A 27865-nucleotide genomic window follows, 5' to 3' on the forward strand; every position below is an offset into this window, starting at 1 on the left:
TAGTAACATGAATGGTACTTGATCCCAGCAGTCCAGCTAATTCATATTACAGCTCATAATTACTGTATCCTGCTCTTTGTGCCTACTAGCGTGTCGACTCGCAGAGCAATGATTTGTTAAAGCATTAATTTCTTCCTCTCCGCTGTATCTCATGCCTCTGGTTACCCTCAACCACATTTTTTTTAAATAAAAAAGAATCTTTAGCATTAGTTATATTATAATGGAATATATCTTTTCAGTTATCTGCCTCTAGAGGATCGGACAGAAATCTCCATTTTTCTTAGTTGTCTTGCTGTAGCTGATCATTTCACAGTGGCCCTTTCTCACATACATAGGAACTCCTCAATGAGCAGCAGACATTTGCATCCCCTTCAGTGGCAAAAACTCTTGGTGGATATGAAACAGAAGGCACACATGTGTAGGGATTGTGGCTGCCATCTTTCTCTCATTCCTTGGACTATGTTGCCTAGATCGGCCAATGGCTGATCTAGCCCAGCATCTTGTTCTCAAGGTGGCCAGCCAGGTGCCAATGGGAAGCCTGCAAGCAGGCCAAATGGCTCTCCACCTGGCCCTCAGAACTCTCTCCAGGCAACTTCCTCATTGCCCCTGCTTTGCACCCTCCCCGAGTGCTTTTGCCTGTCTGGAATATGTCTGATAAGATCTCTTGGAAAGAAAAGAGAAAGGGGTGTGTGAGTGCAATTTTAAAAAGTAAAATTAACAGCTTGGGGTTTGCACCAGAACATGCCCTCCACCCCCTTGGTAGTGTTTGCATTTGTAGGCTCCACACTCCCAAGCCTAATGGACTAAATGTGTGTGAGTGACTTGACCATGATAGTCCCAAACCTCTTATTTCAATTTCCTGTGCTAGGGCAGGGCATGTGAGAGGCATGGAGCAGGTTTCTTATTGCAGTGGTAAAGTGCAGGCGGTCTTGAACTGGGGATTGAAGTTCTGTTTTTTTACGGGACAAAATTTAAGCAAACCGTATGACAGCTTGTCATGTGAAGGAGTTGCCATCGTGGGTTTCTGCTACACTTCAGCACTGCCGTTCTGAATGGCCAGGGAGTTCTGTTGGACTTAGCACCTTAGCAGTGACTCACAGGCCCAGAAAGGTCCCACCTGATCAAGTGGTGGATGGCGACCATTGGAAATGATGAGGTGGAAGGCAAGGAGCCCGACAGCAGCTGGAACCAGAGCCAATGTCAGGCTTGGAGTAAACTCATTCTACTTGTGTGCTCATCCTTCTCCTTACAAAGTTCTACAAGGGCAACACAGAGACTATGGAGCAGGGAGATGACAGGCAGCGCCACCTCCCTGGGCTGGTTGTGAGAAATCAGGCAGTTGGGCACTGCCTGAGGTTGATGGGGCAGTGTCTCAATTTTCCTAATGGAGCAGCATCCACTGTCTGACCCTAAAAAGGAGGAGTCCGTTTTCTGTTTGGGCAAGTTCTCATAGCCACTTGCTTGCTTGCCTGCCTGCCTGCCTGCCCAGCATCCCTATGGGACTGATCAGCTAGGACCTCCATGGCACCAAACTTCCTTGGAGGTTTTTAAGCAGAGGTTGGATGGCCATCTGTCATGGATGCTTTAGCTAAGATTCCTACATTGGACTAGATGACCCTTGGGGTCCCTTCCAACTCTACGATTCTATGAAATGGGAAGTTCTGGCAGTGGTCTGCTTTTCTCCCATTCAGTTGGCTTTTGCAAATGGCTCATCCATGCACAGAAAAAAAAAAAGTTTCAATGCAAAGATTGTGTTTTCTGGGGTATCTGTGGCAAGCTCACTCAGTGCGTGAGTTTCGGTGAGGAACTTTGAGCTGAAGAGTTGATAGCTAATGCCGGTCGTCATAATGTGATGTTGGACATTCCAGAGGTGGATTTTGAACATGGAATTGCCTTCAGTGCTGCCTTGTTTTAGTCTGTTTTCAGGCACGTTTTCAGACTAGCTGGTGAGAATCTTAACATCTGTGCTTGTTAAAAGATGCTTTTAAAAGGCAAGCTGTTTTTTTTTAAAACCAGTACAGCTGTAAGCATAATAAAAGTCATGAAGGTATGGGGTATTTTATGAAAATGTTTAATTCAACTGTTTCTTTGGAATGTAGTAGTCATTGTTTGGAAATTTTAAATTACAATTCAATCCTATGTGTTCCCCCCCCCCAACCCTTTTTTAAATGCTACTCAGTGTCCGAGAATACAAACGTCATTTAAAGTTAAGGCTTTGCTGTTCATTTTGAAATAACAATTTAAAAGTGTCATATTGTCATAGAAAATAAAAAATTTCTGTAAAAAAATTCGCACAAAATTTTATGATGGTACAAAACATGAAGCAATAATATACCAGTAAAATGAATTCATTTTACTACAGAAGATTTTTATAAGTTTTTTTTTTTGATAAAGAAAAAAATATGTTATTTTACACTTTCAAAATTATGAAACAATCTAAAACAATATAAACTGAACATTTCGTAACACTGCCTTTACAAATTAATAACTTTATAAACATATATTTTTTAAATATATTTATCAGTGCAAGATACTTTCTTTTCCATCTAAAGTTGCAGTATCGTTTTTCCTTTGCTTGAAAGGGCAGTTTTCATTCAATTCCTGTTTGAAGAAATCATATCCCTTGTTCTTCCGTTCTAGCATTAAACAGCCACAGCATTGGGGTTTCCTTATTCTGTTCATACAAATTTGCACTCTGGCTCATCAGCTCTCCAAAGGTCTGTGCTGACATATCTGCCCCATGCTGGAATAATATTCATGGAACTCCCCCTTCCATATTATTCTGGGATGTGACAGTGGCGCAGCAGCCAATGCTCCCCATCACAGGCATTGAGTTGCTGGCACGGGAAGTTTTAGATGAAGCCATAGGAAAAAGGGTGCAATGCACCAAGCACTACTCTTGTAGAGCTTGATCTGTTTCTGTGGAGTTGGCACACACTGAAACAAATGGAGGATGCACACTGGCAGTGCCTGGTGGATTGCAGCCAAAAGCTTTGCTGTTCCAACTAGAACAAAACAAATAGCTAACCCCGCATCCATTTAAACAAATTGAAATGTTTTTTTTTGGAATGAATTTACTTGGGCTTCCCCCTCCCCTCTGTGATAGTCATGAGTCTATATTCATGCTCACATGTTCCATGTTGCTCCCGGAGAGAGGCTTGTGATACTGCTCTCTTCACATGAGCAACTTAAGATCCATACAATGTCACTGAAAAGGTTTTAAGCAGTCCTCTGGAGCAGAGAACATGCTGCTTCTGGGTTTGGTTCTGCACTAAATAACATTTGGTATAGTAGAGGTTGTACTCTACTGGGGTTGGTTCACACATGCATGTTTATGATGTGTTTTGTAGTGCTATCCAGTGATTATCCACACGTGTGAATGATGTATCAAAGTTTTTTTGTTTTTTAAAAAACCACATTAGTGTATCTAGCACCAGCTCAAAACACAATATTCTTCTGTGGAGATAGTTCACAGAATTAACTGAGAATCACCCCAAGCTGAATAATGAAGTGATGAGATAAAGTGATAAGGAAATGCCATTGTTCAGTGGTACAGCGCATGCCCAGGTCAATCTCCAGCACACTTAGATTTAAAAGCTTATCATACAGCAGACTTAGGAAAGACCCTTCTTTACTTGAAACTTCGGGGAGGTCAATATCAGGCTAGATGGACCAATGATGTGACTCAGTGGAAGGCAGTTTTTTCATTTGTATGTTCATGCATGTGTGAACCAGTTTTTCTCAATGACGACACATGAGCTTGGCTCATTGCTTCCAAGTTCTGCCAAGTGCATGTCTTTGCAAGTAAACCCACCTACCTTAAACGATGTTTGCATGTATTTAGGTCGCGGATCTTAAGATGCTCATGTGACGAAAGAAGAGTCAATAATTACATAACACAACTAAATATTACATGAAACAAGTGCAGTCAAAAATTATTTGAGCTTGCTCTTCCCTTTGGGATAATTAGTTGGCAAGGTGAGCCAATTTCACTATAGGTTGGATATCTAAAAGCTGATTCACATGCTACGTTTTGTTAAGGTGATTTTTCTCAGGGTAAATATTGAGCCTGAAATTCAGCCTTGTGTGGGCGATATTCCCGGAGCAAAGCATAGTTTCCAAAGGTTTGCTCTGCTACAGTAAATGCCAGCTCCCACCATGTCAAGGTGCATTTGAACAAAATATTTGCCATACGCACAGCACTGAGGTGGCAAAATAACCTTGTGGTGACTCTTCTGGTCATTTAAGACCTTATTTCAGAAAATCATTTAATTCCTAAATGCATTGCATCAGTTATCAATTACATTGTATAGACATTACTTTCAACATTAAGTCAGCTGTTCCTGAAAGGGGGGGGGGGAAGTGGACCTACAAATAATTTGTATACACAGTGCTCTTAGAAGAGTAATTTGCAACAAAATCCCCATGTGGTTTGGTACATTCTCCATTTGAATGTTGTGTCCTCATTTAGGATTAATATGTTACGTACTGAATTTTGTTTAGCAAGCAACTTGTTGATCAAGCCAACATAAGCACCATCTATTTGTAGCAGCATCAGTGTAACCCTAATTAGCACAAATCAATCCAACACCGAGACGACCCCCTTTAAATTGGATAGCAGGGCTAAGAGATGGCAAGAATGGTGTTTACTTTGCAGGAAAAATTATTCATTGCCGTCTATTAATATGAATGCATGGCTTACTAAAGGGGGGAAAAACAGATACTGTCACTTTATGCTGTTAACAAGAAAACCCAAAGTTCAACTTTGGAGGGTAGAGTTAAGAAATTTCCCTTACTTTAGAAAAACAAAACAAAACACAACACAAAAGTCTAATAAAATTATTTTTGCCATTACCAGCAAATTAAAGCTGCATTTCCCTTTCCTTGACAATGGCAAATGCTTATGCAACAATCTACGTAGAGACAAAGAGGAGGAGAGAGCAAGAGAGAGATCGCTTATATTTGAAAATACATTCTATATGAAAGAACCGTAAAAGGAGGAGGAAGGCAGGAAATATTGCAGCTTTGTACAAAAATGGTCCAGAGACATGAAACTGAAATACAAGGAGGTGGAAGAATCAAGCCACCAGGTTGTCCCGTTTCCTTAAGCCCTTGCCTTCCCAAGGTTTACTTACACTAAAGTATACTTTCTCGTTAGTCAGTGAGCCCTTAGGGTATGTAACAAGGACAAGGACTTTTAACTGGAGAAAGAGCGAGAGCGAGGGAGACAAAGCTGGAGTTGATGATAACACAATGAGAAGCAGTACAAACAAAAAGGCACTTGAGAGGACACACACTAGCCAGTGCCAAGGACTTTTGCTTTGTTTTTGTTACAGTGTTAGGCAGTACACTTGGTTCGCCGGTTGTTTCTGGGTGATGGCACATGTTTCTTGTATGGAATTCACAAGCACAAAGTTTAGCACAACACTGAGAAACATCAATAAAATTCTGACTGTATTGCTTGGTAAACAGAGCTGACACACTAGACCAGTACTGATGCTACCAGTACTTTTGTTTTGTTTCAAAAACACCCCTAACCCTCCTTTGCCTATGCACAACACAAGCAATTATACACAAATACAGGTTCAGGAAACCACCAAGTTGCTGTTACTCCCAAATGTTTTAGTCTTCTTCTGGGCACTGAGCTACAGAGAGCGTGTCCATCTAAAGGACCCCCACCGGAATACACTTTGTGACAGCATCTTGGATTTTTGCACAGTAAAAAGTAAAACTTGCTCATCAAAAGTTGCAGAGGGGGCTGGAAGTAGGAAGGAAACAAACCAAGAGGGAGGCGGGGAGGGAAGGCAAAACGAAAGCAAAACGAAACATCCCTTCTTAAGTCAATCATACTTGGTCTCAACACCAGCATTTGATTATTTCAAATTAAAACAGAAACAGAAGTAGACTGTACATGATTCAGATTGTTTAACACAGATTGTTGTCCAAGTTTTAGGATATCTGTTACACTCACTGAAGCTCCTGAGAAAAGCTTGGCTCAGCGTCCTCAACGCAGTTTCCAGGCTGTACAGTAATAGAAGATCCACAGTTCCCCAGCCTTAAGCTGGTTACATGTTCTTCTGCCTCAATTCTCTAAAACTTCTTCAGCTGCTCCTACATCTTCATGCCTCTGAGTAAGTATTCTGTGCGTTCAGTTTGTCTTTTTTCAATTTCACACCATCCACCAGTTCGAAATTGTAGTTCTCCAGGGCAGACAAGTTCCTGTCTGACATCCCATTGTGCCAACAGGCACAGTACAGAATGACGCCGCAGATCGCCCCCAAAAGCACGCCCAGTGCACTCATGGCTATGATGGTGATTAGAATGGGGTCAAGAGTCTTCAGCACGTTTCCTGGCTTTCTGGAGATGTTGTCGTTGAAAGTCTCCCCATTCTCACTGTAATCGGGAGTAAAGCCTGCAGGGGAACAAAGAGCAACAGTGAGGATGTGACTTGGGCATCTAAAGCTGAGGGAGTGAATGAATGAAAGGCAGGCATGAGGATGTGAATGGTGTGTGTTAAGTGACAGAAGATGGAGCTTGATATATTTGAGATGGGGGTCCTTTTGTTCTGTTTTTATAGATGGGTGTGTTCAATGTGTTTTAACTTAATCCTGGCCCCAGTTCTTAGCTGCCAAGTATCCCGTTTTTCGCGGGAAACCCCCGGATTTTAATCAATTTCCCGCTATTCTCCCGAATGGAGAAAAATCCCGGAAATCCCCCGGATTTCCTACCTGCCAGGGAGCCTCCATTTTGGGTGCCGCTCTTCCCATGTGTGGGTACCGGAAATCAGGCAGAGCGGCACTGGAAGTTGCTTCTACGCATGCCCGGGGGGACCATCTTGGTGGTGGCCACATGGTGGCGGCCGTCACCAAGACGGCCATCGCCATGCGGCTACCACCAAGATGGCCACCGGGCATGCGTAGAAGTGACTTCCAGTGCCGCTCTGCCCAGTTTCCGGTGCCCACACATGGGAAGAGCCACCCCGGAAGTTGCTTCTACGCAACTTCCAGTGCCGTGCCGCTGCTGATCCCACATTTTTCAGCGGGAGACTTGACAGGTATGGCCCAGTTCTATTGCTGGTTTTGAAACAGTATTGGATTCGGATATCTAAAGGACTATCAGGTTGTGTACTGAGCCTGTTATGTACTGAGCTTGGATCCTAGAACAATAGGCAGGTAGGATCCTAGAGGTTTTGGGGGAAAGCACTCACTCACTGTTTACCATGAGCTGAAATAAAGAGCATGAAATCAACACAACTCTTGAGTATATTTCAGACCACTTCTGCCCATACCAGTTGCTGGGATGGGAGAGTGATCTTGTGCTTGGATCCTGTTGGGGTTTTCCCCCAGGCATCTCGGTGGTGGCTGTGAAAACAGGATTCGGAACCAAATAGGCCATTGGCTCTTATGTTGTATTTTTATATGAACCAGCCTACATGCTTTGTTTCACTGCCATCTGAAGGATGCCTGGCAGGAATGTGTGGCAGGAGTAGGGAAGATTAATCTGTCAGTTTTGCTATCTTAAGTTCAGTTCTCCCCAATTCCACATCAGTTTGTGATTCTCCTCTCTGATATATGCTTTTTTGTACACATCTTTTGGTCAAAGAAACACATGACAAAAGTGCAAATTTCAAACACAGCTGCGTTCCAGTCTGCATATTGCCGCATTTCCAGGCAAGGCCTTCTTGATGGTGGTGCTCAAACAGCAGAAGTCCCTGCCACAGAAGAGGCAGCTGGCTGCTTCTCTCTGTGCATTAGGCATCACCTAAAAACAACACCAGGTGGTGCTGTGGGTTAGCCCACTGAGCCTAGGGCTTGCTGATCAGAAGGTTGGCGGTTCGAATCCCTGCAACGGGGTGAGCTCCCGTTGCTCAGTCCCAGCTCCTGCCAACCTAGCAGTTCGAAAGCACGTCAAAATGCAAGTAGATAAATAGGAACCGCTACAGCGGGAAGGTAAACAGCGTTTCTGTGTGCTGCTCCGGTTCGCCAGAAGTGGCTTAGACATGCTGGCCACATGACCTGGAAGCTATACTGTTTAGACACACTTTTCAGCAAACCAGCCTGGGCATAATTCAGTATCTACCATATTTATTATGCCTCTTTTTATGTTATTTTGCTGATTACTGCCATCATGATGATTGTTAGCTCCTAGACTACTGGCAACGATCCCTCTCTCACAGCACCTGTCATGTCCTGAAAAACAACAACAGTTTCCAACTCTACAGTTATAGGATTCTATTTTAAACAGAGGTTGTAAGGCCATCTGTCAGGGATTCTTTAGCCGCGATCCCTGCATCGTAGGGGGTTGGACTAGATGACCCTTGAGTACACTTCCAACTCCTCTACATTTCTCTGATTCTGTAAACAACTATTGTCCGCTACTGTCTGTCCCAGGCTTAACAGCTTTCAAGGGGATTTTATACATTTAAAAAACCCATGTAAAAATGAAACAAGGGCTGTACACAATCAAACCCTGCACATATACACAGAAGAGATCTTACTAGAATGGGGATTAAAATCAGTTAATATGCTGCCAAGATTCACATGGCAATAAAATCATTATTTTAAACACTGTACCTGTTTGATTAATATCTGGCTCTACTTTGGCTTTCTTGCTCCCTGCGTCGTTTGACTCTGGCAAAGGAAAGAGAATTGGCATTGATTATTAGGGTGACAAATACTGATTGGCTATCATGCTGGCAATAATGGTATTGAGGATTTTCCTCCTGCCTTAGAGCATGATTATGTCAGCTTGACAGAGCTGTTCATTACACTGGTCTCCCAAAATTAGCTAAGGGGGGGAGGTTAAAAAATAAAATCCTCCCACTGCCCCAACTTGGCACAGTTTGAGAGTTATCAGCAGGGGTCTTCTGTCTCTGGAAAATGAAAATCAGTAGGCAAAATTAGCATGTTTCATTCATTGTATTTATAATCTTGGAGCCCGGTGCTGTAAAACACTTAATCATATACAAGCAGCCCTTAGTGTCAAGAAAGAGTTTGGCTAGCTGCAGAGCGCAAGCAAGGGATTTGGGATGTGTTGTATGAACTATGAAATATGAACCCTTCGACCACAATCCCATCTAGGAATAACCCACCTAAATGACAAGGAGCATGTGAGGTTAAATAGGAAGTCAGCTTCTAGACTTCTAGGGAGCAACTCTCTTATAAATAACCAGCTTCTTATGTGAGTGGTTATTGTGATGCATTCTGAAGATCACCCACCAAGGGCTGAACTAGATTGGAGTCTACAGCTGTAATAGCTATAAATGGAGGATGGGGATGATTTCAAGCAGAAAAATAGCAGATGGGAGGGGTGCTAAACCCTTCACTTGCCAACCGCTTCCCTGCTGCATTCCCCTCCCCAGGCTATTTCCCCCCTCTAACAAGCTTATTTCTGGTCTTGGAGCTGGAAAGTGATGGGAGGGAATGGATTATGTTGCTGGTGGGAAGCAGCACTCTCCTCCCACCTGCTACTTTTCTGGGGGAAATATCCTCCCCAAGCACTGCTTTTCATCACAAGCCCCATTTGAAGCCATGAGGCGGCTGCCGTCAAATCTCCTTCTGATATGCCTTCAAGAACCTATTACAAAACGATGTATTACCAGTAGCAGCCTGTGCGTTGGGGAGGAGCCAGCCTCCTGACATGAGCGTCACTGCAGTTTACCTGGACTGGGGTGCAAGGAGACAGCAATGTTGAGGGTGCATGGATGCTCATGCCCATGTGTAGTCATAGCCCCAACAGCTGCCCCTCTGGCCCACTCTTGTCCTGCCCAGGTAAGCTGCAGCAACACTGGGGTCAGAAAAATAATGATAAAGAATTTACTACATAGAGGCAGGATCCTGTATCTATTTACACAGCCGCCATCATCAGAATTAATAGTGCTCTGAATGAGTCATCTGGTAGCTCTTGTCAGATGATACTTACTTCGGCATTCCTCAGGTGCTATGTGGTTGTCAAAGTTAATGTCATCCACTGCAATTCCTCCATTTCCTTTTCCAATTTCTCCTTCTACCATCACCTGGAAAAATTAAATGACTTGTTTGTTTGTTTGTTTAGAGTTAATAGCCAGAAGCAGAATCCTTAACTAGTCCTTAGGCCAGGCATCCCCAAACTTCGGCCCTCCAGATGTTTTGGACTACAATCCCCATTATCCCTGATCGCTGGTCCTGTTAGCTAGGGTTCATGGGAGTTGTAGGCCAAAACATCTGGAGGGCCGCAGTTTGGGGATGCCTGCCTTAGGCCAACATGCCACTGAAGAGTACAGAGACATATGATCTGTGTGTCTACCTATCAAGGCTGAAGATATATCATAGGTTTCTCAGCTTTTCTGGAGGTAGTGAAGGAGTTGTGGAATTCGCTCTCTAGGGAGGCTTGGCTGGTACAAACTTTGCTACCCTTTTAGTGCCAGGGAAAGAATCTATTTTTTTTTTTAAATCCACACTTTCAAAGTTTAATAGTTGTTCTAGCTGCAGCAGCTTTGTATTGTCTTTCTATTTGTATTGTTATTCTGTTTGTGTACTTTCATCCTGTTTTAAAATATGGAAGCGTGGCTGAAAGGTGGTTATGTAACATTTTAAGATAACGAAACTGAGAAGTTGGAGTGAGAAACAACCCTTGTTCCAGAGGAAAAAAGGTGACATTTTAAAAGTTTAACATCACAATTGCACTCAACTGCGTATAGGGTCCGCCACGGGATACAGACTGCAAAATCTGAATGCCCATAATAGATCAGGGCACAAATGCAGCAGGTGCTGGGCCCTGGCATGATGAACATGTGAACCTGTCCTATACTGAGTCAGACCAGCACGGTCTGCTCTGACTGCAATGGCTCTTCAAGGTCTTCTGCTGAGAGAAGTCTTTCCCATTTTGAGATCATTTTAAATCAGGTGTGGGGAACTCAAATCATGGGCTCTCCTGGACTTTCTCTGTGGCTCTCAGGACTCACCCCCAGGTTACATTGCCTCCCCAGCCACACCCACTATCCTCAAGCCAAAAGTTTGGGACATTTGTGCCCATATCCATTTGCCGACCTGATAATGCTTTGCAGACTTATGGAGCAGGACCCGGCCTTCTTTCCAGCTGTTTCCCTGATTTCCAGTCAGCATCCACAAGACCTGATCATACTCTCTGTGCGTCTGGTACCGCAGCTTGATCCTCAGTGTGCCGACGTGTTCGCCCAGCATATGATACCAGAACGTCATGCAGACTGCAGAGTTCTGCGGGTTGATGATGGGGCTGATGAGCCGTGCAACTTTGCCTTTCTGGTTTTCATCAGCTTGTGAGTAAATGAAATTGCCATCTCCTGCTGTGACAAACATACTGCATTAGAAATAATGGCCCACTTTTGGTTCCCTTAAGCCTGATGAACCGCAAGTATTCCAAAACTAATCTAGCCTTTTTAGAAAAATAGATTGCAATGGAAGCGTCTTGCAGGTTACCCTGTGCTCTCTCTGGCTGCATCGATTCCTTTTAAGTAAGTCAGGGTTGTTCCTTCATCTAGATTCCTGTCCCATAAAAGAGAACATGTGGCACTATGGATTATTCAGGTGATGGTGTGGACTAGCCTTCCCCAACCTGTTGCCCTTTGGACTACAACTCTCATCATGAGGTCCAGTACCGAGGGCCTTCTGACGGTTCCCTCGTTGCGAGAAGCCAAGTTGCAGGGATCCAGGCAGAGGGCCTTCTCGGTGGCGGCGCCTGCCCTGTGGAACGCCCTCCCATCAGATGTCAAAGAGAAAAACAGCTACCAGATTTTTAGAAGACATCTGAAGGCAGCCCTGTTTAGGGAGGCCTTTAATGTTTAATTGTTTTATTTCATTTTTCTGTTGTAAGCCGCCCAGAGTGGCTGGGGAAACCCAGCCAGATGGGCGGGGTATAAATAAGAAATTATTATTATTATTATTATTATTATTATTATTATTATTATTATTATTTGGACAATGGCCCAGGGATGATGGGAGTTGCAGTCCAAAATGCCTGGAGGGCAACATGTTTTGAAAAGCTGGTGTTGGCACAAAGGACAAGAGTCTCGATGGGACACCATACATAAATAGGCAGGATAAGCTGAAGGGACCATGGCACCACAGAAGGAGGCCGTGAGTTTGCTTAGCAAAACAAGCCCCAGTTGAGAGGAACTTATTTCTTTATTATTTCATTTTATACACTGCCTGTCTGCTGTGCATTCCTGCTTGGTGCAGCTAGTGAGGGACAAAGACAGGCAGGATGAGAGAAGGAATTGGTGGGAGGAGGTGGTATAATTTCTAGTTTGTAAAGAGAGACCCTTGTGTGGTGTGGGGGTTAGAGTGTCAGACTAGGACCATAGGAGGCTACACTTTTCACATCTCTCCTCAGCCATCAAATACACTGAGAAATCTTGGGCTGGTCACCAACTCTCAGCATAACCTACCTCACAGGGTTGTTGTGAAGATGTAATGGGAGTGAGGAAGACTATGTACAGTGCCTTGAAATCACTGGAGGAATGGCAGGGTACAAATTAAACAAACAAAAGAAAACAAAATGGCAACCTTAGCAACTTGTTCATGCAATTTTGGCCCGGTTATACTTAATGGAAGCAAGATGGCAGAAAAACATATGTGAAACATGGATTTTACGAAGGTATTCAAGACATCTTGTACCCTGATCCCAAACACTTGTGCCACTCAGCATTCCTGCTTACAGTTCTGGAATCTTGCAGTTAATTTATTAGATTAATTTTTTCTCTCAATGCATTGATAGCTCCGCTTCTCTGTGTAAAATATAGAAAGCAGCTGTGGTGTGTGGCATAGAGCCTTTTACAAACTGGCAAGACAAGCCCAAGTGTTTTGCAGAAAAAAAGAAACCAGAACTTGTGATATTTCTGTGGAAATGTTTCCAGATTACAGCGTTGGAATGTAAAAGGCACCTGAAACTCAAAAGTCTGATGATAACAAAACCACATTTAAGGAGTATCATTTTTTCTACAACCTTTCAATGAGAGGACAAGTTGTGCTTGCCTCCAGACACTGATGGCAAAGTTCAAATATTTTTCATTTCAAGAATATTATTGCAGCTCTGGGTCAGGAACTCTGCCTACTTTGTCTTAATTAGTGCTCAACTTATGCATGCCTTTTAGATTTTGTCAGTCCATGGCTAACATGGCTTTTAACCTCCCTTCAATGTCAGATCTCACTAAGTCATTTCATTTTACTTTGCATCAATTTTTCCCCATTATTGCAGCTTTCGTTTCAGATAACTGCCTTTTGCTTAATTTGATGCCATTTATTTGTACAGTACCATTTATAGTCAAAGTATTATAAGTTTTCCCCCTTCTACCCCATAAAACTAAATGTACTTGTCTTAAGATTCAATTGAAAGCGTCTCTAAATTTAAGGAGCCCAATTTTGTCTAATTTCCTTGTCATTCTCATTAAGTAAAAAGAGGGAGGGAGAGGGGGTGCAAAAAGTGGAGATGGGAGGAGGGGGGGGGTCACAGCCAGCACATTTGACATTTGCATAGATGAAAAGGAGACCAATAATTGAGGCACACGTGGGTCACAAAATGCCCCATTGCTTATTACATTTTGAAGGTAACAAGAATCAAGCATGAGATGGCTTGAGGTGCTGCTAAGGGACTTCTAGATATATTTGTAACATATATAGCTTGATCCAGGTATTATTGAAAGGCATACAGGAGACAAAAGGCTCTGGAATAGCTGTAGCACATTCAGTTCAATTTGACCATAATCCTAGGAAGGATCGTAAAACAGTTCTTTTTTTGTTGTTGTCAGCGTGGAATTCAGTAACATGAAATACTGTTCCCTGGAAGACCTTTTGATTTTGAACCCAGTGCTCTCTTTCTCCCGCCACTGCTAGTTCAGCTGTGAACCCTACTTTACCTGTGTGGTCCTGAATGGGTCCTGGTTTGCTGGTGACCACTGCCCACCTCAGGTCCAGTTGGCTGTCATGCTCCCAACGGCAGATTGTCTTCTGAGAACTGTAGCCAAAACCACAGTTGAAACCATATGCTGGGAGTTCTTCAGCAATGGAGGGAGGAATGGGAGGAAGAGAGAGAGAGAGAGAGAGAGAGAGAGAGAGAGATACAATAATAAGTTAATAACATCACATTTTTCTCTTACGCCCCTCTCTCCCCCCAAATAGAACACCCATCCCTAATGCCCTGTCAATGTCTGCTCAACATTTTCAGGCAACATTCATCTGGCTCTTGCACCATTTGCTGAAAATGGTTAGAGGATGGATGGTTTGGTTCAGACATAACACCAAACCATGGTGTTACGCTATGTGAGCAAGGGTGGAATGCAGCTCAAATCGTGATTGGCAACCCTCATTGTAGGGCAAGCACAAGCTACAGTTTTCTGCTTTAGATGCAACAGCAAAGTATGGCTTGGAAGAAAACCAGAAAATAAAGGACGGTGAAAAAGCTGGTGCCAGATGTGAGGGCTGCATGGTAAAGTGCCCTCCAGTAGTGGGTCCCCTCTTACACCAGTGGTCTCCTCCACCGGACAGTGGCGGACAGTGGCAGCAGGAGAATTGTCACAGTCTGCAGTAGCCATCTCTAAGCTGCCCGCCATTTTGAAGTTCCCACAATGTTCCAAACTAGTAGCAGTCCAGGCCACTGTGGGAACACAAAAGTGGTGGGTTGCCAACTGCCTGTTGCTACTACTTGGTAAGCCTATAGCCAGAGACTCAGGTAAGCAATGATATCATCAGTAGATCTGCCAATGTTCATAATAAATTAATTCACAAATGGACAACAAAGCACATCACTTATAAATTGGAGTTTAACACACAGTGTCCAAATGGAGAGCCCCCCCCCCCATTTTTAACAAATGTCACATCCTTTTCAAATTCATTCTGTTGTTTCAATTTGCCAATGGGAGCTCCATTGTGCATAGAGAGATTTGCATAAGAGCAATCTTGCCCAGTTTCTTCCAATAACAGGGAATGCTCCACATGTGAAAACACTATTAAGAGAATTCCTTGATGGACTTCATATCCTATTTGCGCCACAGAAAGGTATCCACAATGTATCAATTCCTGCTCTGCATTTAAATAATCTGTTTCCTCCATCTGCTTCCTGAGCATGTGCTTCAAGAGTTTCTCAGCATTCCAGAAAGACTATTCTCAGTGTTAGAAGAATTATTTATGTTTTGATTTCAGAATGCTTTTTTTGCACCTCAATACAGATAAGAAGATGCCAAATTCTAGATTTGCATCCAGATGTGCACCTAAATGCAGATGTGGTCTGTAGCCATCTTCAAGCATTGTAATAAGGTGTCAAGGAAGTATGTGAAGGTGGCAGCAAGGACAAGTGTGCTGGCACCACCACTGCCTTGCCATTTCAGATGTCCCTCAACTTGTGGTTGGTGACTGTCTGCAATGGGGAGAGTCCTGCACTCATAGGGGTTCTCTGCATAGCTGCCAAGTCTCCCGTTTTTCATGGGAAACCCCCAGATTTTAATCAGTTTTCTGCTGTTATAGAATCATAGAGTTGGAAGAAACCACAAGGGCCATCCAGTCCAACCCCCTGCCAAGCAGGAAACACCATCAAATCATTCTTGACATATGGCTGTCAAGCCTCTGCTTAAAGACCTCCAAAGAAGGAGACTCCACCACACTCCTTGGCAGCAAATTCCACTGCCAAACAGCTCTTACTGTTAGGAAGTTCTTCCTAATGTTTAGGTGGAATCTTCTTTCTTGTAGTTTGAATCCATTGCTCCATGTCCGCTTCTCTGGAGCAGCAGAAAACAACCTTTCTCCCTCCTCTATATGACATCCTTTTATATATTTGAACATGGCTATCATATCACCCCTTAACCTTCTCTTCTCCAGGCTAAACATACCCAGCTCCCTAAGCCGTTCCTCATAAGGCATCATTTCCAGGCCTTTGACCATTTTGGTTGCCCTCCTCTGGACACGTTCCAGCTTGTCAGTATCCTTCTTGAACTGTGGTGCCCAGAACTGGACACAGTACTCCAGGTGAGGTCTGACCGGAGCAGAATATAGTGGTACTATTACTTCCCTTGATCTAGATGCTATACTCCTATTGATGCAGCCCAGAATTGCGTTGGCTTTTTTAGCTGCTACATCACACTGTTGACTCATGTCAAGTTTGTGGTCTACCAAGACTCCTAGATCCTTTTCACATGTACTGCTCTCAAGCCAGGTGTCACCCATCCTGTATTTGTGCCTTTCATTCCCCCCCCCCCCCAAGTGCAGTACATACTTTACATTTCTCCCTGTTAAAATTCATCTTGTTTGCTTTGGCCCAGTTCTCTAATCTGTTAAGGTCATTTTGAAGTGTGATCCTGTCCTCTGGGGTATTAGCCACCCCTCCCAATTTGGTGTAATCTGAAACTTGATCAGGATGTCCAGACATGCGTAGAAGCGACTTCCGGTGCCGTGCCGCTGCTGATCCCGCATTTTTCAGTGGGAGACTTGGCAGCTATGGTTCTCTGTGTGTTTTAGAATCCTGGAAAATTAGGATTCTAAAATGTGTCGGGAACTTTCACAAGTATGGGTGTCTCTTTGTTGTTAGGAGAGGTTTTTGAAGGTTGTTAATGGCCTAGTTGCTGCTGATTTTACTACTGGATTGTTTAAGAGGCCATGCATTTGGGTACCCCCTAGTTTGTTCTGTAATTCTTGTGTTGATATGGGTTTGTTATTTTTGTAGAAGTCTGCTAGGCAGTATAAGCTTCTGGCTTGCCAGGTTTTTACCTGGAGGTTTTGTGGTGCGTGGTGGAATAGTGGGTGGTGTCCCAGGGGAATTAGTAGGGATGGGGCTTATTTTCTACTTTTGCAAATCATACACTATATTGTAGATGGTAACAATGATTGTAAGTAAAGAAATCAATTTTTTTTGCATGTACTTTAATTGGCCCACAAGATGGCAGCATTTAAATGAATACATTTGGAAAGGACGAGAGACAAATGTGGCCCACAGCCAACTAAATACAAAATAGGCTTCAAAAGAAGCTCCCTGTAAAACAAGGGAAGTCTGGTATTATGTAGCTTATTTTGGCCTGGATGAGATCATATCTTGTTTCCAGATTTTGTCTAGTTGTGCCTAGTAGTCTTACATGAAATAGTTCATTATCTTTCAATGGAGCCTGAAATTTTAATGTAAAAACAAATTCCACTCAATTGAATCATTTTGTGTTTTTTGGGATTTACAGAAAAAAAGTTTCAAAATAGGTAATATACTTTGTTGGGAGAAAATGCCCACTTGACAATGGACAACTTCTAAATTAATAACCCTCCTCTGTTTCTCAACCAGGTAACATTAAGAAGGTCAATATCTAAAGACATTGTCCACCTTTTAAAAAAAACCCTATCCCTAATTAACAAAAGAATGAAAAGAAACTCCCATAATCTCAAACATGAACTCATGTTTGAAATATTGTCTTGCTGTCGTGACAGATGATGCTTCAAGCTCAACTAGGAAGATTGATAGTGCAACAATTCAATTCTCTTTCACCAGGAATGAGGTAATGCAGGGCAACCCTACACCACCAGCATTCCTGTGATAATGAAAACATACTGCACCAGATTTCAGCTGATGGACTGTGACCCACACCTGGTAGGTTGCATCAATTGCATTTAATTTTTTTGAAATGAGAAAGAGGAAAAAAAATCCACATACATGGCAAATTGCAGAATTGGGTTAAATATGGGCCCTCGTGGGCCTGAAAAATATTGCACACTAACATTACAGAATAGGTGTGGGTCGGGTGTACAATATGAAGGAATTCATGCCAGCTAAATTTGTTTCCAGCCTGTTGAATTGCACCATAATTCAAATATTCCATTGGAACTCAGGTAGCTGTCATCATTGCTCACAAACCTTAACTGATGAACTTAACCCGTATCTTAACTTAACTTAACCCGTATCTGATGAAGTGTGCATGCACACGAAAGCTCATACCAAAATAAAAACTTAGTTGGTCTTTAAGGTGCTAGTGAAGGAATTTTTTAATTTTGTTTTGACTCAGACCAACACGGCTACCTACCTGTAACTAAACCTTAACTGAACATACTATTTCAATTAATTGATGCTAATTTACAATTGCCCATTTGTGATTTTAGTGCAGATGTTTTTATTTGTGATTTTAGTGCAGATGTTTGTTTATTTTTTTAAAAAAAACACACAGCAGATGTCTAAAATACCCAGTTAGGCAATTTAAAAGATGGCCAAGTGATGAGACAAATATATTGCAGGGAAATGCCAATTCAAGTGAGTACAAGCTTGCTGGTTTGCAATATTCCAAATTATTCCATTATATGTAGAGCACTTGAAACAAGCCCCTGAATGTCTTGGCTGGGCTTTCAGGGCTGGCATCTGAAAATGACTTAGCAGTCGAGCTACTGCCTTGAGTCAACAGAACCAGAAGTGCAGGTTTGCTCAGAAACCCCCCCACAAATTCCTACATTTTCAGTTTGCCAGAGAATACGGCAGCACTAGTTGCCTAACAAGCTGTTTGAATTAGAGTTAATGGGTGATGTGCAGCAAAATCTCCATATGACTCTTTAACAAGCATAGAGGTACATGGCATTATGTAATTAAAGCAAATCTGGCCTGTGAGAGTAGCCAACAGCTGTGTTTCTTGGCCACATCTTGCTCTCGGCTGGAATCATTAATACTCCACATGAACAAGCAGTTGGACAAATTCTGTGCAATACCATTTGTCTATCTTGGTCTACAAAGGGTCCCCTCCCGTGTTGTATTTTTTGCACACATCTGTTTTAAGCAAGAAGGGATGGGATGCCACCAATGAAATTTCCACTTTGGAGACACAAAGGGATGTATCGAATGAAGCACTACTCAGAGCAGAACCACTGAAATCAATGGGCCTGTTAGCCATGCTCATTAATTTCAGTGTGCCTTCTCTGGGCAAGACCAATGCTGGCTATAACCCAATGCCATTTTCAAGAAGGTGAACATTTGAAGAAGACTAATTTCGAAACACTCTATGCAACTTTTAGTTTGAGTGTGGACTTTTAGCAGTAGGGAACTCTTGACAAAGGGGTGGCTTGCACATTAAGGACCCTCACATGGAGGCCACTAACGGTCACCAATTGTTACCAACTGGTGGCGGCGGCAGCAGCAGCAGCTCAGTGCCTTGACAGGGCAATTTTATCTGTGCCCCTGCAAATGTTACTTTTAAAATGTTTACAGTAGTGTGAAGAACATTGATTAGAGCAAGGAGCTGTTGCAGGGTGATAACGGACATCTGGAAAAATATATGCAGTGTCCTTAGAAGGTTTACAGCTGCACTCCTAATGTTTGCTTAATTGGGAGTAAGCCTGATTGACCTCAGTGAGCCTCACTTCTCAGGGTACACATGCAAAAGCATCAGAACAACATTTCTGCCCAAGCACTTTGTAAGTATACATGTTCCATGTTGCTTTTGCAGGTTCCTGAATGAATTCAGTTCATTCTTGCAGCCCACACTTCCCAAGCTTCTGTCACTTTGATGTACCAGTGGTACATCCCACTGGTCTCAATGTCATGTAATTTGCTGAATCGCAAGAAAGAAAGATTGAATTGAGGAGCTTGGACTTGGCAGTTTACAATTCTTGCATGAATGGAAGCTTGAATGGGATGTAGCTCTGGCATCTCCCCCACAGTGCTGAACAGGCCCATGACTTCTTGCAAGGGGTGGCATTCAGCTAATGCTTGTAGGATGTGCTTCCTTGCCTTCACATTTTTCCTTCCTTCAAAAACGGGTCTTGAATGAGACTCCCATTGGTGCCCATTCATACCCCCTGAGCAGACATTTTGAGACAAATGGAAATTGAGCTAAATGGGGGACCATTCAGTTTGGTTTTCCATTTGTCCCCGAATGCAAGCACTGCACACTGCATGCATTCCCTAGTAATGAATTAGTTCTGCAACTTTAGTTCTTGCTTCCTTAAACTGCACAGGGAAGGTGGTAGTGGGATCATTTAGGAAATAAAATGAGACTTAGGAAATGTGAGAAAGCCCATCTTTTTGTTTAAATTGGAAGCTTATATAAAAGATACTTTACTATAAATGTCAGAATGCACACGTACTTGAAAGTAATCAAACAATCTAGTAATGTAACTGCCAATATAATGTCTGTAACATCAATACAATGTCTGCAAAAGCACAGATACAAATGTGTTTGTCTCAAGAAATAAGAGGGCAGGATGTTGCTCACAATAGCCTATGCTGACTGAACAATCTTGAGAGGAAGAAAACAGTTTTGAGCTGGGGAAAGTGTTCACCTTCACGACATGGAAATCCAAAGGTTAAGAGACACAATTTGCAATTAACCACCTTCTCTTTTGGCTAATCAGGCTTGAAACACAGTTGTCTTTAAGGAAGCGTGAATGCTGTTAATACATTTATGTTTTGCTTGTAGCAAAGCCTCCAGTGTCATGTTGTAGCGGAAATACTTATATACACACATACACACCCTGCTAATAAATTACTTTGGAGACTGTGCCTGATTGCAGTTTAATAAAGGAAATGTGAGTAACCGAGGAGTGACCAGTTCCCCTCTTTACAATTATTAACAACAACAAAATTAACATTGGTGCTGATCACTGTTGGAGAACTTTGGGGAAATGCTCTTTCTTTCTTTCATTCTGTCTTTCTTTCCTTTCAAGCCATACAGGATATTAAAAATGGCCAGAACTCCTACTATGAATCCCCATGTAACTGCAAATTAAGAGCTTTTCAAAAAGCTATTAGCTATTGTATTGATTGAGGGGGAGAAAGGACCAGCTGCCACTAACAGCTTCTCTCCTCTCTGCCCAAGTTTATCGTAGCACTTTGCACAACTCTTTTCAAGGATTCTTGCTAGAAAAGAATATTGTAAAACTGCCAACTCCGTGGTGGAGGGGAAAACCGAACACACACTGCTTTTTTGGGTCGGGTTTTGCAGAATGGTGGAAGCTAAAAATAGGATGGCCTCCTCCTCGGTTATTTATGGCCTTTGTTCCTTTTTAGTTTGCAAACACATATTCTGTCACAGAAGAGATACAAATTATTTATTCACACACACACACACCCCACCTCAGAAAGTGCAGTGTGTGATTTGGCCTGTGAATTTTTGGGTAGTATTGTCACCATTTGGCATGCAACGACACAGACGGGAAGCTAGTTCTGTGCTGCACATACATGTGGATGGAAGGAGTAAAATATTTACTGTACTGAGCTTGGAGACCAGATGCTACTTTATACTTCAGAGAGTTTGAAGGGATGGAAAGCCAGAGAGTCCTGCAATTCATTATATCTGTCTTTGGCGCAAGATAACTATTGTGAAATGCACTCTATTTTAACTGGAAACACTTTTTAAAAAGAAAAGCATCATACCTGGCTGTACTGTAGTGTCAGCTGCTGTTGGGTTTTCTGTTTTCACGGCTGTGGTACTGCCTGAAAAGGAATTGCATATGATATGTCACATAGAACAGAAAAAGTAGATATGTAAATAACTTAGAAAAGTTCCTTGCTTATGCATCTAGCTATGTGAGCATTCGTGCATAAATTAACCCCAAATTCAAAACGCTCAAGATTTGGTTTTCTAGGCACTGTGTGTGGAGGTCCTTGGCTGCCCAGATGACAAGATCCCTCCCTCTCTCAGCTTCGCTGATGTGGTCCAAAGGAAGGCAGAGCAATACTTTCATTTGGACCTGCTTGGCTGCAGGAATTACTGGAAGGAGGCGTACAAGGTGTCATCCAGATTGCACTGTGCATATAAACATTTGCAAAATAAAATATGTGTCATGTCATGCCTGGCCCCAACAGCAGCCCACTGAGGAACCTCTCGCAGCAAGGGCATTGCAGGGGGTTGGACTAGATGACCCTTGGGTACCTTCCAACTCTAAGATTCTGATTCTAAGAGCAGAGGATGACTAGGCAGGCAGGGGCTTCAGGGTGAAACAAACTGGGCAAAGAAAACATGTTGCTCACACTAAAGGCTGCCACTTCTATTTCCGGGAGAGAGAGGGGAAAGGGCCCCCTTACATGATTTATCTCAAGAAACATTTGCCTTTCACCTTTTCCTTTCCTGCCTCCTCTACTTGCACGGGCAATTTTTATTTTTAACACTGCTGTTCTCTCCTAGAACAGTTCTAAAAAGATCTATTTTAAAAATAATTTAAAAAATCAGATGGCACTGAGCAAAATGTCCACACTTGGGTAACCTGTGGATATATATTGGCTTTATTACCCTAATGCCATTATCCCTGGATCAGGAAGGCCCAAATTTAATGAGGAGAAAGTGTGAGCTGCCTGTTGGTTGAGAAGGATGCCACAGAAAAAACAAGTCCCAAGCAAATTCAGCATCATATTAACTTCCTGGATGGATAAGCCCAAATAGCCAATGCCTTTGAACAGCTTCATGGGTGTGTTTGTGGGGCATGAAAAGTCTTAGGAAGGTAATATGTCCCACTCTTCCCTTAGCAACAGATCACAACAGAAGACAAATGACTGGTGCAGTTGTGAGTGATGGTCTTGCAAGGTGGACATTTCACATGCAATAGATATTTACATGATTCCACATGGGTCAATTAGAGAGTGGTCCATGGTTGTTGCTGTGTATTCTAACTCAGTTCTTCCAAAAATAAGTGTTCAGGGGACAATTAGATAATTTACCAGTATCCTATCACTAGAACGTGTTCGTATAATTAACCATCCTAGTGAAATTCTTGAAGTCCATGATTACTTTATCATGTAAGAAATGTATTTCTTCTTCTTCTAAGCATATAGATAAAGGCTTTGAAAAAAAGGGGGAGAAAAGTCATGACCAAATGTATCAAGCAATAAGCCACTGATTACGATCAACCAAGCCTTCCTCCTATCGCTGCAGGGAAACATTTAAAGTGCTATAATGATTATGATGAGGTTTAATGAAGCTATAATACTTTCATGCCAAGGAAAGAGCAATACAGAGTGAGTGGTGAAGGTACAAGTCAGACATGCAAGATATATATAGGATAAAATATGCATGCATTACAAATGTTTGCCTTTATTAACTGAAAAATTTTATCGGCCTGGTAAAAGTAGCAATTAGCTTAAAGTGCAGTTGCAATTATACAACTTAGGCAAGTTTATTTTGATGCACTTGGGCAATTAGGCTTTCTGGGTTGTGTGCAATTAATAGAACCCTAAGAGCATAATTCGTAAACTCTCCATATTAAAGAAATAAAAAAGCAAGAGGAGCACTCTTTGTTGGTCCCAAACCCTTTGTAGGCAGCAAAATGTACAAAGATACTCAACTGCCCTAGAGTAATACTGTTTTAAAGCTTGCACCTGTATTCTATCACATAAATTCATCTACTTCTATTGCACTACACACAGATTTATTTATCAATGTAATGATTAGGTTACTATCAATCAATCAGTTTACTAGATTTAATAATGCAATGATTTGTTTACTTTTCCTTGTAGGTTTCTAATAATAGTAACCGAAGTAATAATAATAAAAATATCAATTTAATAGTAACGTGAAATACTATTGACTTTATTATCCTGGTTTTAAAATATGATGGACCATTAGTCACAAAGTATTGAGCTATGAGCTATGAGTTTTGATCTCCCTTCCATATACACCATTAGGTCTGATGGGTACAGAACACGAAAGTGCCTGGGAGTGGAAGCAAGCAGCAGCAGCAGCAGCAGAGCAGCTGTACAACGGCTCTGATGGCAGCAGGGGTCAAAGCACTGGCGGCAGTGGGGTCGGCAGGATCACTGATGGGCCCATCTGATCCCTAGGCCCATGACAGGGAGCTAACCATGCTGCCCCCAGACACTGACCCAGGTTCTGCTGCTTGGAGGCTCTCCCCCCAGCTGTTTCACTGGGTGGGAGGGGGCAGATAAAAGCAGCAGAATGTAGAAGTGTAAGGTGAGGGGCACTCCTGTCTGTGGCCCACTCCATTTAGGGATAAAAGTAGACCTCTTCATTCCACTTCTTTATAGTCAAACCAGTGAGCAAACACACGTCTGCTTCGGTCCTGAGAGGCAGAGGGGTCAGGTGGGGAGTGATTGCATTCCTCTGCAAAGAGGAAAATACCAGATACGGAATAAGTTGGTTGGCTGGGGGGGGGGGGAGAGGGATGTTGAACCAGCCCAGTGTTTTTTCCGGTCTCTTAATGCCTTGAAACCAGATGGAAAGCAACTCAATGAAGTGGAATAACAGAAAGGCAAGATCAATGGGAAGTTTGGAAACCAGCTTGTTCATACATTTTTCCCCCCCATTGGTTTGTCTTAGTGGCAAATCTGGATTTGGGTTGAATGGATAAGAGATGTGGCTTTGGGATGTGGCAGTATTACCCATGGGGTGGGGTATATGTGGTCCTTTATCTTAAGAGTCTCCTATGGAATACTATTCAAAGACTATGCCGTAATTTCCATCTCATAGCACTGAAGCTGTGTGCAGGCTTCTGTAGTTAGAAAGGCCAGGCCAGAGGCAAGGGGGCGTTTTTCAATGCTGAGAGCTTGCTGAACTTCTAAGCAATTTTGCAGCTTTTTTGAAGGGTATTTTGTTACATTTGACTTACATAAGAAGAAGCAAAGGCAGCCTGAGAAATTGTAATGTGAAAAGCATGCACTAGTATTGCACTACAACCGTGCAGGGTATGTGTATAATATATAGAAAGACTACACTGTTTTTAGTAATTATTTCCAGGGGAAATGTGAGGTTCGGAATGAGGCAAACACCTAAATAATGAGTGTATTTGCTTTTGTAGGCATTTTTTTCATTAGCTTTAGTAGGGTCCCTCCCACCATTTAATTGCTGACTGAAGGGGAAACTAAAACCCATCCCAAGTCCCTAAACAACTGTTTGCTACCTGGCTAAGGTTATCTAAAGTCCTCCGAGTATGCACTGCCAGATTTTAACTGTCTTGGAAACGGAGCTATGCAAGCTGCATTGCTATGTAGGAAACAATAAATGTTTAGCTCTCCAGCTCATAAGGGAGCGATCATGCAGTAACTTGTAGAAGGAGGGAAATGAGGCCACTTATTTGTAGGTATCTAGCTCTGGCTAACATAGGCCCTATCCAGCAGATCAGACATATAGCCTTATGGGAGAAGAGAGTTCCAAACAGCTACATAAACCAGCCTAATTATGGTATATAAAAGAAACAGATACACTCTGGTCTTCATAAAAGTGAACCCATGGGAGACTTTTGCTCTCTACAGCTTCTTTTTCCTTGCTAGCGCTTAACAGTACTGTGCAGACTTAGGTGCGACTTTGAAGAAGTAAGAAGGGTAGACCACCACTGAGTTTCAGTTTAGGCAAAATTGTGTATGCTAATGATATAGAAGAAGACTTTCCTTGCCCCTAGTCCTAAATGACCTCATTGCTAAATGGAAACTGACAGAAATCTCCCCAGGTTGTAATGAAACTCTATCTTAAGACAAGATGCACCTTAGCTCTAAGATTATACTTACCTATCCAACAACTCTTTGGAAAAGGACAGTTAAATGATAACTGATTAGTCTACATCTGTGTTAAAATATCACCTGGTGGAAATCATACTTTAAATAAACAAATACATTTAAAAGACCCTAGATTTTCATTAGGCTTGCAAGCTGTAATTGGTTAAATTGGTAGATTAATCAACTAAAAGTTTAGTTGATTAAGCCATGGAAGTCAATTTTAACTCTCTTAACTAACTTTTAACTTGGGTTTTCTTTGGAAGCTATTTCTGCGATGGTTTAAAGGTAGCTTTTTCGTTCCTATTTTCATTTTGTTTTTAACTTGTATGCCACCTTTATACATTGCTGTACTTAAGGTCACATACAACCCAGAAATGAGTGTTAGATTTTATTTACTGAACCATATGTTTATTAGATACATACTTCATTATCTCAAAAAGGAAGAAAGATTTAAACCTTGGAAAACAGATCTGAATTGGATCAATTAATTAATGGTTTCATTGGTTAAAAGACTAGTGACTGATCCACTCCAGGTTCCTTAAATGGTCATGCACATTAAAAATGAATATATGTAAGTTGTGGCAATGCTTGCCCAACAAAAAAAGTCATGGACGTGTCATGCTTTCTTATTGTGAGTGATAGAGGCAAAGCAAACATTGCAACTGGGATTGGACTGAACAAAAAATGGCGTTGCAATGGAATGTGGATGGTTTCTGCACCTGTCAACTGGAAGTCATCACCTGTTCCGCTGTGGCAGTTTGCTTGATCATCATCACACTCATCCACAAGGTTGCCATCAGGAGTGGTTGGGACAGAGGTAGGTACTGAAATAAATAAGCCAACATGGCTTGGTTAAAACATACTCTGAGACTTGTTAGCATTTCAGCCCACAAGCATGAGATTCTGTGATGAACAAAGACCATTCATTTCATACAGAAAACATCTCTTTATTTATCATTTTCCCATATCCTGCCCTTAACACGGTCTGTAGTGTACTGTCTAACTGAAGGCCAAGAATAATATTGTCAAGTCAAATAATATGCTTTCAAGATGCAGATTTGGAAGCAACTGACCCCCACCTGAAACTGAACTCACTTGGGGGTGGAAGGTGGGGTGTGTTGTACCTACAGAATTCTCTGTGTGAAAGAGGTTTTCTATTCTCCAGTAGATGGCATTTTATGTAGCCCCACTATTTACATGAAACTCTGAATTAATGGGTGGAGAAGAAATGCCATGTGACCAACAGAAGGCCCCTATCTACACAGGGACCTTCAGAATTAGGCCTCTGATAGTGTGTACACAAGCTGTTTGCTCTTAGATGGTCCTCCTGGTCCTCCTGTTGATTATTCATACATATTGGTCAGTATATAAAGAGCTAGTGAGGGTCATGCAAAAGGATTTTTTTTTTTTTTAAAAAAGCATTTTCCCCTTCGAAAAGCAGTTCTTCGTGTCACATTAAACTGCTTTTTTAAAGTTCTGCTCTCCTTAGTTTCCCAAGTGAGTTGTCATGGCAAAGACATTTCTATAACCTATATGTATAATGAGAAAAGATTGATACTGTTTTCAAATAAAGCAAAATACCTTGAACTAGAGGAAGATATGGAGGATCTGCATGAGTTTTGGCCTTTTGTGGACTGTGCATCATGTGCAAAATGATCTATTAATTCATTCCCTTGGGGGATTCTGTTGGGTACCACATGCTGGTGATAGTCAGGGTAGAAGCAGGTGATGGGTGCAGCCAGAGACAAATGAGTTCTGGACTAGCTAATCTGGAATAAAGGCTGCCCTGCTTCAATTTGCACCAGGGCTGCTTCACATTAGAACTGCCAGTTCCTGAGAAGTTTGCTCAGAAATAAGCCCCAGTGGATTTGAACAAAAAGGATGAAATAAATTATTTGTCCCCCTTGTTTTGCTGTTGCGATCTTCAGCGTTACATCTTCTCTAACAAAGATTATAAGGATGCTAAGGTAGGGTAGGGAATTAAAAGCCTAACTACCGTTGCAAAGCACAATATTACCTTTGGATACGTACCTGATCCATTCTGGGATGCCATCTGCACCCCAAAAAGTACATATCCAGAGCAGCGATAGAGCACATGTGCGAAGTGCCAATAGAGCGCTTCTGTGCATGTATGAAGCGCGCAGAACGCTTCTGCGCAGAACGCTTCTGTGCGTGGCAGAACCCGGAAGTAAACACTTCTGGGTTCTCCAAGTACTTAACTCGAAAGTACTCAACCAGCAGCAAACGGAAAACGAGGTATGACTGTATTAACATTAACAGCTAATGAAGAATATAAAAAAAAATTCTTTCCAGTACCACCTTAGAGACCAACTAAGTTTGTCATAGGTATGAGCTTTCGTGTGCTCATGCCTATGTATACCTATGTATGTATTGGTGTATTTCGTGTGCTCATACACCAATGCACACGAAAGCTCATACCTATGACAAACTTAGTTGGTCTCTA

At 42.3% G+C, this 27865-nt stretch overlaps 1 protein-coding gene across 4 annotated transcripts in view; it reads right to left on the reverse strand.

Moving 5' to 3' along the window:
• Positions 1–2055: 2055 nt before the first annotated feature.
• Positions 2056–27865, reverse strand: part of NRP1 (neuropilin 1) — a 129638-nt gene continuing 103828 nt past the window's right edge. For 2 of the 4 annotated variants that reach the window (XM_088654446.1, XM_035130125.3), the window contains exons 12-18: positions 26121–26225; positions 21334–21393; positions 13871–14008; positions 11028–11299; positions 9922–10015; positions 8574–8630; positions 2056–6412 (exon numbers count right to left, since the gene is read on the reverse strand). In XM_088654446.1, the coding sequence (XP_088510572.1) occupies positions 6120–6412; positions 8574–8630; positions 9922–10015; positions 11028–11299; positions 13871–14008; positions 21334–21393; positions 26121–26225 (1019 nt within the window). In that variant the 3' untranslated portion in view covers positions 2056–6119. The remainder of the gene's footprint in view (positions 6413–8573; positions 8631–9921; positions 10016–11027; positions 11300–13870; positions 14009–21333; positions 21394–26120; positions 26226–27865) is intronic. The other 2 variants (XM_035130126.3, XM_088654447.1) reach the window with 1 other exon arrangement.

The sequence above is a fragment of the Zootoca vivipara genome, chromosome 11, assembly GCF_965207765.1.
Source record: "Zootoca vivipara chromosome 11, rZooViv2.hap1.1, whole genome shotgun sequence".
Classification (NCBI taxonomy): Eukaryota; Metazoa; Chordata; class Lepidosauria; order Squamata; family Lacertidae; genus Zootoca; species Zootoca vivipara.